Consider the following 13,331-nt stretch of genomic DNA (forward strand, 5'->3'; position numbering starts at 1 on the left):
TATCACGGGACTTCAAACCGTTCAACCTTCCACCAGACATCCAAGTAGATTATGTTTTTGTGGCCCTTCAATACGAGTGGCTCGAGCTCACCTCAAGCTTGACCCTGGCCTCAGTCCTGCCACTGTATCTTCAAAGGCGCTTGCATCACTTGAGTTCATCTTTCATTCAGCTTGTGTATCCACTGCAGCCTTGACATTGCCCATGGTTTTCTACTTGTCAGGGGACCCTACTGTTGTGGGCCAGTGTTATTAGATGGTACTTTTTCTCATTGCGTACTACCGCCACATGAGGAAAAGCTTTGACCTACAAACCATTATTTAAAGATTGTACTATCCCCTAGAGTTTGAGGCACTTTGATGCGTCAGATTCTTTTTAGAAAATATACATGAATTGAGAATTTTGCAACTCTCTTCACGAATGCTCGGTTGAAGATTGTTTCAAAACCCCTTATGTAAATACCTCTATGATCTTGTTTCTCAAGTGTGCTGTTTTCTTTCATCTGGATACGTTTCAGGCACACTGTGTGCATTCTCTTTGAACCTAGGCTTCTGCAAATATTGAAGCAGAGGAGTATACATTACGCATGCCTAATGAATATCTGTTGCCATCGACTGCCTCAGAGCTGCACACATTGTTCATACATCACTTATTTCACAAACGTCTTCTTTATCTTTTTATTTCTCAGAGGAGCCATGAATATATGCAAATGTGCATGTGCGGCTGACTCTGCATCTGTCACGGCCTCCGTTCCGCTGACAGTTTCAATGGGCCATTTGCCATTAAATGAGAAACACTTGATGTGTGACTGACACTTTGGGTATTTGCGATGTGTAAACTGTTGCTTTGACCGGGCGAGTCAAACGTCTGGTGACTGTCAGCTTGTCTTATCCTGTCAAACTTTTAATCTTAGACTCACCTTATCTGACCGCTCGAACAGGCGCCTTATTACGGTCGTTCACCAAGAAACGGTCTCTTTCTTTGGAAGGTGTGACACCGCGTCCTACTCGACCAGAAGCTCTGTTGTCTCCGAGCTGCCGACAGTCGGCCAGTCACTGGGATTGTGTGAACTATATAGCCACAAGCTTGTCTGTCTTTGGCAACCATTATTTACTTCTCTCTGTCTGAGTTATTCTGTATTTTGTTGTTGTCCAAAAAACAAAACAAACGCCAACAAAAATTCTGAAAGTTTGCCCAGAAATACTGTCACTCCTTAGCACAGTGGAAAAGTTAGGTCTGCGATATGAGGACAAGAAGGAGCATTCTTTTGGGGTTTAGGGAGGGCTGGGGTTCTAAAGTGCCATTTTTTGATGGAACCATCAGACTCCCCACAGGATTGCACAGATTTGTGGCGGTAAGTGTGTGTAGTAAAGCCTGGGGAGATATAAAGAGGCCAATCCTGCTTCAGATGCCTGTTTTGTGTTGTTGCCTTATCTATTCCCAAAAGAGATCCCCTCGGGATAAATAAAGTATCTATCTAAGAGAATATCATTTTTGCATTTTACTCTAAGTACCGCTATTGACTTCTGAGAGTCGAAGAGCACATCTGTTCTACTTAACGGCTTGTGTAAACGTTTAAGTAGCATCGGGACTGACACAAGACATGTTTCATTAAATAGGACACAGTGAGTCCTTCTGGCTGACGACGAGGCAGGGTGTTGAATGCCCAATATTGGACCATCGGAGCGCCAGCCTGCCGGTCGTTAGGCCACCAACCACCGTATTGAACTCTCATTCTGGCTCATCCAGCTCGTCTCTGCACTACTCTTTTTGTTTTTGTCTTTCTTTTTTTGTCGTAAGGCGGCTGTGCTGAACCCGTCTTGGCATGAATCACTGGTTGGGACACAGGCTCCGGTCACGCATGCGACACGTCTTCCTTTTTAATGATGTGTTGGGAACGACGGCCCTCTTAGTGGGTCTGTTTGTGTGCGCTTGCTTGCGTCCGTGCCTGTGTGTGTGTGTTTGTGCATGCACATGTGGATCCTATGGTGCTTGGATAGTCCATTTATATATTTATATATATATATACACACAATATAAATCTCATTAGGTAGCTCATGAACACTACATCATACATGAATGTCAAACCTGTGAATGCCATTCCATTAATTTAATGACTCAGGACTGGGGTTTAATCCTTTCATCTGCAGCGAATGAAGGAACTAAATATCCATGAAAATAGGATAGTAATGTCATGTAATTATTCCAGTCCTGTTTATTATTCATAGTAGGCGTAAATGCAGAATGCCGGGGATGTGATGTGTAAAGGTCTGCTATTTTGATAGTCTGGGCTGTAGAATGAGAGTACATTGAAAACAATTGCAGTGTCATTATTTTAGCATATTGAGTTTCCATTGTACTCGTAAAGGGTTGAGTAGATTGAATGAGCTTGCTTGAAATATAAACCTTCAATAACCGTGTGTGCAAGTGTCTAAAGGATTTTGTATGCGGTTCTCAGTACAAAAGGTGAACTATAATCAACTTGAGTCTATTCAGAGCTTGACACCTGAGGTAATCAACTCACATCTTTAACTTCTAGCACCTAACCCTCACTGCTGTATTGATGGTTCTTACAACAGACTGAAGAAACATGAACGTTTCAGATCGCTCTAGATCCCAGTCAAGGCAGATGTTCTGGTTAGTATTTCCTCCATTCCTAAAATGCTTATAGCTCAGGCACTGCTCTTGTTTGGGTTGAACAATGGCATTTGTAGTGAACTTGCTCTGATGGACATTACTCTCTCCACGGAAGAAGACATTTGATTGTCAGTTAATATAGTGGCCCTGGAACACTGCCACGCTTTGAACACAAACCACTCTATTTTGAAAGATATTTTTTTGTTGAGGCATTTCTGTTTTTTTTTTTGTTGGACAGCGTTAGTATACTGAGAGTTTGACAGGAAGGAGGTGAAGAGAGAGAGACTGAAATGACCATGGGCTCGATTCCTACACAATTCGCTCCTGTCAGGACGTGCTCTACTCAGTGAGCCCCAGCATGCCCAACCCATAGCGGTATTTATGAGGAACTGTATCCGTATACATCACGCGTGACCTATTGCATTACTAACACTGAACAATGCCAGATGAATTGAAAACGTTCAGTCCACAAGCTGTGGCGCTGTACAAGAAGCCGGCAGCGTCCTGTGATCCCTCCTCGTTTCCTTATTCAAATCGGCTCTAGAGGTATTTGGCGTTGGCTGAAATGTGAGCTGTCCCAGTGCCAGGCTAATGGACGCCATCGAGGAGAATAATTCCCAGTGTGTATAATGATACGGGCCACGAGGCATTCTCAGGATTCAATTAGTTGGTGAAACAGGCTTCTCTTTTGATGCCTGCCTCTTCTGTGTATCTGCTGAGCATCCTGAGGGGGTGTTTTTTTTTCTCTGCAGGAATTCCTGCTGAATGGTTCTGATGGGTTGACAGTCCAATTCCTCTGCACCCGTGGGTGCTCTTTAGTCATATCTCAGCACTCTGTTTCAAGCAAGCGCTGCCCTTTTGATCATCACAGTGCTGTGAGCTGTCAACTTCTCGAGAACAAAAAGATAAACAGGTGAATATTGGGTGAGATGGAAATACAGTTAATACTATAGCTTTAAGTTCAGATCTTGGCTGTGCAGCTGGTGTAGTAATAGTTTGCTGCCATCAATTTCAAAGGACTTCATATTGAATCTGTCTCTGCTTCTTTTTGAGTTGAGAGGATTTCGTCTTCAGGGACAGGCTAGGAATTGTTGAATGGTAAAACTAAGGTCTTGATAGTCCTTTGATAATCCAACCTCAAAATCATAAGCAAATTCCTATTGAGTTTATATCTCCCTGTGCTCTTCTCAGTAAATGGAATCAACACTCACAACTACCCATAGAGGCACCACCCTCTGTTAAACAACCCCCTTTAAACAACCAAGCTGTTTAGATTCCCTCTGTCATGTACCCTACTTGAACCCACTGCTGACTAATTCAAACAGACACGGATGGAATAATGTTAATGTTGTTCACAGTCATCCCAGTTGGATGGTGCCAGACTAAGAGACATTTCATTCAGTCAGCAGCCCTTGCCAATGCTAACCGAGTTTGATTCCACTAGATTAGATGGAGCGACTTCACTTGCAATTCCATCCCTATAAGTAACAAACCAAAGAGCAACACAATGATGTCACACACAGAAGTGTATGTGTGTGTGTGTGTGTGTGTGTGTGTGTGTGTGTGTGTGTGTGTGTGTGTGTGTGTGTGTGTGTGTGTGTGTGTGTGTGTGTGTGTGTGTGTGTGTGTGTGTGTGTGTGTGTGTGCGTGCGCACAAAAACACACTCTGTTTTTGTTTTTACTTTGTTTTTACTTTGTTCTAACGGCGTGCAGTCTCTTGTGGCTGATGTCTAACCCAGATTGTGGTGGTCTTCTCCCGCAGGTGGCTGTGATAGGGGCACCCCGGGGCAGGACCCATGAAGAGTCATAGAAAATGCTCCCAACCTGGGCGCCTCTGCTCTTCTTAGCCATGTGGGGGAGAAGCGCCTCTGGTGGCCCGCTCTCCTTCAGAATAGGTAAGATGGTGTGTGTGTGTGTGTGTGTGTGTGTGTGTGTGTGTGTGTGTGTGTGTGTGTGTGTGTGTGTGTGTGTGTGTGTGTGTGTGTGTGTGTGTGTGTGTGTGTGTGTGATGGAGCCTGGCTGTGCATGATAACCTTGCAACACTATGTACGTATGTGTACGTCTACACACATGCTACTTGTGGGTGTGTGTGTGTGTGTGTCGTTGGTGAAGCCGTATCTTGTACTCACTCCTGCACTTCTAAGGTCATTGCAAGAGCTGTGAAGACAAGGGGGGAACGATTTTATGTACACTCATACGATTTGGATTCATCATTCAGCAAAATCATATATCACATGTGAGTCATCTTAATATATAGGTCTGACGTGGAAGTGGAGCTATAAATGTGGTATTGATGAAGATATATAATTTAATAAACACACGCACGCATACACAGGCACACTTGCACAAGTAAAAATACATTTTTACATTGTCTTATCAAGGTGATTTCCATCACCATATTGTGGTCTGCACTTATAGTAAAAGGAGACTGACAGCTATATAGCCTGAGCCAGGCAGCGGGCCAGGCAGCCTCGTTTAGGCAGGGCTAAAGCCTGCATCAGCCTCTCTCACAGTGTAGCCACCGGGATCCGCTCCATGTTGTTCTCTTTCCCCCGCAGTCAGCAGCTCCCTGACACACTGTTTCTGGCTCCTCCATCATTGTGCAAGCTCCACTGTCCAGCTCGTCATTTATGTATAGATTTTGCTCCTGTGGAGAAAGTGCATATTGCGTAGCATTTTGTATTGCTCTTTGGGGCGAAACACAGTGGTTCAGAAGGGATTAAATCCATGTCATGACATGGTGCTCAGAGAGCACCTTGTTTACGTGTTGTAACAGCGTTATTGGATGTTAAGTACGATATTGGTGGGGAAACAAATATGGAGATTGGTGACCAGGATTTGATTGTGTCGTGGAAGTGTAGTGTCTTAGGGGGACTGTGGATATGCCCTGATGTTGTTGTGGAGATGTTTTAAGTGAAACTCACACACCTTTTTAGCTTGGAGGAACATAAGTTGATTTGGATTTGGGATTGAGTTGATGAATAATGGACAGCGATGTGTTAAATATATGGTCACAGTACACAGTATTTTTCTTCTTAAACAAGTTATTGTGATTTACCTGTGTTTTTGTCCCTGTGGAGTTTCAATTCCCACCCAAATTGACAGTGTCTTTCAAAATCAGTTAGGTGTTTAATGTATAAACGCAGCCTCATTTGTTTACAGATTACCTGAACACTCCCAATTATATATATTTTTTTCAGTCTGTGCCTTTTCCTCCTGTGCTTTGACTTTGAGTCGTATTTGTTTCATTTTTGTTTGCCGTTACAAAGGCACCTGCAGTGCGCCTGCGTTGGCGTCTTGTCACATCAAGCCATGCTGTGCTGCCTCTGGGTAATTAAGTGGTCGAACTTCCTCCTCAAATCTCTCCTGTGCACCTTCTGCCATGCAAGTTGCTTTTTATTTTGGTGTGGACGTGCATGTTACACACTTTCTTGGCACATGCCCACTTCCTTCTGTTCAAGTGAACAAGCAAACCACACATACAGACATTACGTGCATTACGTACACATACAATGCGCACACAAACACACACACACACATGTCTTTGCTGCAAGCACAAACATACCCACCAAAGACACACACACACACACACACACACATAAACAGTGCCACAACAATGGTGCCATTTGCGCTCCAGGAGTTGGTATTTAACACTGCAGCCTCCAGAGTCCTGCTTGGCTGGCGGAATGTCACTGTCTGGCCTTCTCCTGGAATACATTAGGGTCCAGAACAGCCTCCCCTGCCGGGCCGCATCCTGTGTTTGGTATAGCCAATCGCCTCACAGCGAGTGTCATCTGGGCGTTTCCACCGGATGTTCTCTTTGAGAATGGCTTTGTTTGGCTAAAGCTACAGCGGCCTCGTTCTGGACTGAACTCAGTCCGGGTCATGTGTTTATCCACGCAGAATGAACTGAGTGAAAAGCAAAAGAGGGTGAGTTGTATGCAGATATGCTGAAAAAGCTTCCACCATCCATTTCATGGCAATATGTTGGCTGATATTAACCAAATTGAAAAACAAAACAAATGCATACTTTAAAAGAATAATTGAATGACATGTGTTCTGGAAACACCTTCTTCTTATCTTGAAAGCTATATAATTGTTTTTGTGTTGTTACTCAGAATACATTTTAACTAGCCTTCTATTTATTCGAAAACACTCCCCCTATATGCTGGTTGTTATTTCCCTCTGCTTGAAAGGGATGAAAGCTGAAATAAGGTCTCTTTCAGCAACTTTTTCGATGTACAAAAATAGTGAAAATTGTCAAATTATCTTCTGGTTATTAAATACAACACTGCAAGAGAAAAATATCAGCCATTAATTTAATTGCTAGTTAAAAAGGATTTGCTGTAAAGGTCTCCCTGTGCCAACCAAAGTTGTGTTCATTAAAAACACTGAGATGCTGCTGGAGATCCTAGTCTGATATGCTGCATAATGTCGAAGAAGATGGGCTGCCCTTCCCTCTTAAAGAGCGCCTACACTCCAGGGTGTTTTTCTATGAAAACGCCTCTTTGAGACATCATTTCACAACGTTTCTCTTTTTTCTTTTGGGCAGAACTTGTTAACCGAACACCTTTTTCCCACATTCACCTACTGATTAGCATGAGCTCCTCCAAACTGCCAGTTTTTCCTTCTCAGTTTCTTTAGATATCTGAGCTGGTGATATGCATGTTAATTTGTGATGTCATGGCGGCTTACTTCAAAGGCCAGGTTGGAGATGTGGAGGGAGGGCAAGTGGGGATGTCAGGTCATCAGGTCGGTCAATTTGCAACTTTTTTTAATACTTGGGATAGATTCCCCCTTTGAGACCTTTTCAGTACTTTATTTGATAAAAAAAATTGTGAAAAAAGAAACTTAAATTAATTTAAAATATTTTAAATATGCAGCAGGGACCTTTAAAGATAAAACTGAGGGAGTTTCAATAATTGAACATAAAGCAATGAATGGCATATAATCCCTATGTTTTTGTCTATTTTTTCTACTCTGTTAAGCCTGCACAGAAGCCAAAACTGCTCATTGATGAAGTGGTCCTTTGGCAGAGAACACTAAGTTGGGCATAAGGGACGGGAATCTGCAAGGACCTCACGATACGATGTTACAAAGATTGAAAATGTGAAGTGATTCTGTGATTGCGATATTCCGATTTATTTTGTCAGATTCAATATTTTGGGTGGTTAAATGAATGGTTACTCAGTGGTCATAAAGGTCTGTCAATGTTTGAGTCAACATGAAGATACAAGTACTGGAAGCAAAGAATCCTAATACTCGAATGAATCGATTTTCTTCTCTCCCCATAGTGAGCATACATCTTGTTTACTAGCATATCTCGGCTGTAGCTGTCATGACGCCCTCCATGTCCTATTCTGCTTCCTGCAGAGATGAGCAGCAGGACGAGATATGTTTTATTCTTATGGTTTTTGGGTGGATGTCCTCCTGCTCACCTTGCACATGCCTCATACTATGCAGAAGCACACCCCCCTTGCCCCTTGAGTTACAGTTATTGTGTCACCATTGGTAGTTGGGTAGAGTTGTTGTAAAGTAGTGGCTGATTGCGGGTTAGTTAGTTTGGCATGTCATGATTATTGTAGAGGCATCACCATTGGCATCACCATGCCTGTGGTTGTATATCACATACAGTGCATCATTCATAATAATGCGTTTGTAACAGAATAAATAAAAAATATATGAATGCTGATTATAACCATTGTTTTATTTATAAAGTTTTTTCTATGAAATACAGTCAAACTCACACACACTCTCTTATCAGGGACCCCTCAATGTCATTATTATTACATTTCTATGTGAAGTGCTGTATTAGGTTAGCAGAGACAATGCCAACTCACTGGAGATGGAGACAGTAGCCATAGAGCTGCTCCATTGAAACCTGAGCCCTTCCCAGCCTCTCCTGCTAGCTTTCCACACACAGCTGGAACATCTCGGAGGACTTTTTACTATACTTTTTTTTTGCTATTATTTATTTTTTGGTGGGCTCATTCAATCGGCTTGGCTCTCCCTGCTGCTGCAGCAGGTTTTACCCCTAGCTCCGTTCCCTCTCTCTCTCTCTCCGCAGGGATGCTGTCACTACGGATTTTGGCTGATAACTGCCACACAAAATATGGGAGACGAAAGGATTGATGTGATTGTCAGGGGTGAGTGGCTGGGGGGTGGAAAGGGTCGGTAGGGTCATAAACTTCAGCTGTGTTGTCGATTTTCACAATAAAGGTCCCAGACTCAACATAATTAAACACCAGGGCTTGGATGGATAACACAAGGATGTGCACGTGGGCACAAACACACGCACACACACTCGCACACACACAGACACACACAGACACACCAAGACACACGCGCACACACACACACACACGAAAGTTCTGTCGCGATAACTACTTTTGTTGGATGATTTATTGTCCCAGATAAACTTGCGAAAACAGTAGTATTGTCATTTATAGACCATCATATGACACTGATATAATGCTAATTTGATAGCGTAATAATGCAAAGAACATAGTTTATTTTTGTTACCAGAAATTAAACCCTGTTGAGCTGGAGTAACAGATTCTCTTCACCTGTGGCTGTATGCTCTGTGTGTGTGTGTGTGTGTGTGTGTGGGAGCTGCCTGAGATCCTCCTCCGACACAGAGAGCCGACTAGAGGTCAGAAGCAGCACGTCACATTTTTTACATCAGGCGTGCGTTTCAAGCATTCCTATATCCAATAATAATAATATATACAAATAATAATCAATGCATATAACCGATAGCGCTAATTATTATATATTAGGTCTATGAAGATAGTTTACCACTATGGATGCAACTGGAGGAATATGTGTTGAGAAATGTGCTCTCCCAACATGTACAGTGAGCATGGTAACTATGACAAAGATACCTGATGAAGGTTGGTTAAACAAATGTATTCGCAGGCTAAAGCCGCCAAATTGACTTTGGTGACTTTATATATATGTCGCTTGGTCTCATAATAGAAATAGCTTTGCATGTCACATTCAGCTCCATGATTTATTATTTTATCCAACAAAAACCCTCGTCCATTGTAAAAAAGACCTTTGTGTTAACCCTCAGGCATCTAAACACAATGGGCAATATCGAGTTCAGCTACAATTATCAAGGTAATAATTAAATAACGTGATTATCGTGACAGGTCTACACATACATACATAAATGCAACAAACGCAAGCACAGTTGTCCAACAGTGTGCTGACTCATGAGTTACGGCTGCCCTCACAACAATGGCTGACTCATGAGTTACGGCTGCCCTCACAACAATGGCTGACTCATGAGTTCATCTGCCCCAACAACAATGGCTGACTCATGAGTTAATCTGCCCTAGCAACAATGGCCGACTCATTTGCGCTGTTGGACACGGTCCGTCTTGAATCTATCTGTGTTGGCTTTTTCAAGAATCTTTAAAGTTATTGGACTAAGGCTGGCTTTACACGACAACGCTCCCGGGTGAAACCGACAAAATATTTTATCAGATGTGCCTTTCGTTTAGACGACGACAGCGTTTTCGGGGCTTAAAAACGCAAAAAAATTAACCCACCCTCCAGAGTGGAAATCTTAAAAACGCTCCACCGTTGCGTTTCTGTCTGAAGGGTTAACAATGCAAAACTGTGCTCTGAGCTGCTCACGCTGGCTCTCGTCCCGTACGCGTTTACGTCACATCCATGTGCAGTACAGGCAAACCACAACAAACATGTCGGATTTCACACACTTTTGCGTCACCGTACGCACGCAGATTTCCACCCAAAGACGCTCGTCTAAACGCGGAATGAAAAGTGGGAACGCAACGCCACTTTTGAGGTTTGTGTTCAGATCGTTGTCGTGTAAAGCCAGCCTAAATTACAAAGAGGCAGAATGTCAGTCAGAGCTAGGGCGGAAGGTACGACGGGAGCACACAGAAGAAAATGCCATTAATGTTGCCTTAGATACTAGTAACTATAAATGGTGCTTTCTAAGTTGGTTTGAAATAGATTTTGCCCTACGTGACTTAGCCTGAGGTTTATTTGACGGTCCAGTCAGCGTAGAGACATGATGCCTGTATCCGCTATAAGCTGAGCTGAGATAGTTTTTTATTTTGATTTAACTACAGAATGCATTGAATAGAATGCATGAATAATCCTCTTTAATCATAGGGGCCTCTCATTACACTAATGACTTCGAAACATACGCATGTATAAGACCGGAGCCATGAGATGTATCTGGGCGAAATTGCTTGTTTGTTTGGTTGTGTTGATCGAGCCAACTGACAGACTGATTATCCAATTCTGCTGGCTCTCACTGAGGAGAATAGGGAATCACTAGACAAGAAAATCCTGTCCAAATTAATTTGGAGCTCAGGTGTTGAGGGAAAGGAAATACTTGGTCGTTGGAATTAAAAATGTCTTCCTTATGCCTTTTAAACAAGTGTAGCTCCTCTCTAGGCTGCATAAGTTTTGCCAACTTATCTATATTATTTTGTAAACATTTCTCATGGAACCCATCCTGCACAGTGCACATGTTGTTGATAAAGATGACGCAGGCCTAAGGCTTGCCTTGAGAGGGAAAATTCTGTGATGAATCTGTTGGGTTTTAATTACCAGGGCGAGTGCTGGGACCAATCGTTAGGTTAATAGCACCCGTGTCAGGTACGAGTGATGCTACGCAACTATGCACCCAGCTCTTCCTGAGTCGCTATACCACATGAATTATGCAATAAACTGGATAAAGTCAAAGGCATGCGACTTCAGTGTACCAGCACAGTGTATACACACACACACACACACACACACACACACACACACACACACACACACACACGTACACACACACACAGACAAAATACAACCGCTCCGATATGATGTATGTTCACTGGACCACATGAGGACAAATTCAAACTAATGTTCGGTCTTAGGTCCCCTTTTCCACACACAGACACACGCAGACATATTAAATCCTCCCTGCCTGTCATTACTCACCAACAAACACATGCACAACAGTCTTCTGAATTATTAACAAGACAATTACAGGCTATACGCAGCTGCCCGCTGGAGGGTAAGAGAACCCCCCCCCCCCTGTGTGCGCCACATGCGGAGAACATCATGAGGGATAATGCTGGCTTACCTCTCATTTTATCTGCAGCCAGGCAGCAACGGAGCGGGAAAAAAACACGCGCTACAGGCACCAAACCGCCGAACGCCGGAGGTGTACGTAGCACGGGGGATAGGCTAGCCGTCACCTTAGACATGGTGACATCGTCGCTCTTGTTTAGCAACTCCCAGTCCGGCGGTGTGTTTAATGAGCAACGCAACCTCAGGGGTGCGCAGGTCGCAGGCATGTGAACCTAGGAGCCAAAGGGCTGAGGTCAAACGACGGGGAGGGGGGACGGAAGGTGGAGGGGGAAGGTGTGATGTTATCGATTTCCCTTTTGATTTGACTGAGGAATGACACAATGACGAAATAGGGAGTGCTGCCTCCGTGACCTTGATGGTCGTTATGAAGCTGACAAAGCTGTCATTTCAGAACGGGATCATTTAAGGGAGATAAGAATACAATTGATGCCCTCTTTGTTCTCGCTACAATGACAAATCCACCCTATCACATCTGTGTCTTTGGTTTGAAATGCTGTCTTTTTTTTGTGTGGGTGGATAATCAGCTCTTTTTATTACAACAAACACTTGAAAACAAAGGCTGAACTTGGGTTCACTGTTTTATTCGTATCAACATCAGGCTACTGACTATAGATCAGCATTAAACCATGTTAACGCAAACACAACCGCACATGTATAATGGCACTTATGCCTTATAGAACATCACCATAATTGGTGCTGGAGGACAAGATGTTGCTGATAGCTGTGGAAGATGAGGCCATGAAGGTCATGGACTGCATGTCTCCTGACAAATCTGTCATCACTCCCATCATGCATTGCAGCTGGAGACCCTTAACCTTCACAACAGCTTAATGCATAAGCAGGGGGCCGCCACATGCTGTCATTCCCAATGTGGGTGTAGGCTGACTCACTCACTCACTCACTCACCCGCACGAGCATACTGGCTATTGACTTTAATGCATTAAAACACACGAAAGACAAAACAGGCACGCACACACACTCAAATGAATCTTGAGGCTCATAGCATACATACATTCAATCACACGCAAACATGAAACACGCCTTGACACACACCAGCACGTACGCACACATACACAGACACATAGCATTTGTTCATTCTTACTTGCCTACAAAACACAGCACAGAAAAAAAAATTTTTGTTCATCTTGAAATCTTTTTGATCAAAAAATTGTTTCTGTCGAAAGGAAATATTTCATTTCCAGGGTGGCAGAGAGAGAGAGGAAAGGGGGAGACAGGGGGAGAGAGAGGGATAGAGAGGGGTGGCGGAAGAAAAATGGCAGCAAATACATTCCAACGTTCCACAAACAATTGCTGTGATTTACTGCTACATACCATGTGCACATCACCCACGTTTTTTTCTCACAAACACACACACACACACACAAAAATACACACTCACCTCGCACTGCACAAATTAGCAGTTAAATCAGCAGCAGCGTGCGCATGAGGGGGGTCTGTGCTTCTGTATCTCGAGCGCATGTGGCAGGGCTGAAACTAATGGTTATGAGCCGGGACGGTGTGGGACTGGTGTGTAAGTGATTTTGTGTATTGCTACAGAAATAACAGTGGCAGT

At 43.4% G+C, this 13,331-nt stretch overlaps 1 protein-coding gene across 2 annotated transcripts in view; it reads left to right on the forward strand.

Annotated features, from left to right (window-relative positions):
• Window positions 1–4,448: 4,448 nt before the first annotated feature.
• grik4 (glutamate receptor, ionotropic, kainate 4) overlaps window positions 4,449–13,331 on the forward strand; it is a gene marked incomplete at both ends in the record, with an annotated part of 136,235 nt that continues 127,352 nt past the window's right edge. For both annotated transcript variants that reach the window (XM_084467098.1, XM_084467099.1), the window contains one exon: window positions 4,449–4,530. In XM_084467098.1, the coding sequence (XP_084323224.1) occupies window positions 4,449–4,530 (82 nt within the window). The remainder of the gene's footprint in view (window positions 4,531–13,331) is intronic.

Source organism: Micromesistius poutassou (assembly GCF_964030765.1).
Source record: "Micromesistius poutassou genome assembly, chromosome: 4".
In the NCBI taxonomy this organism is placed as follows: Eukaryota; Metazoa; Chordata; class Actinopteri; order Gadiformes; family Gadidae; genus Micromesistius; species Micromesistius poutassou.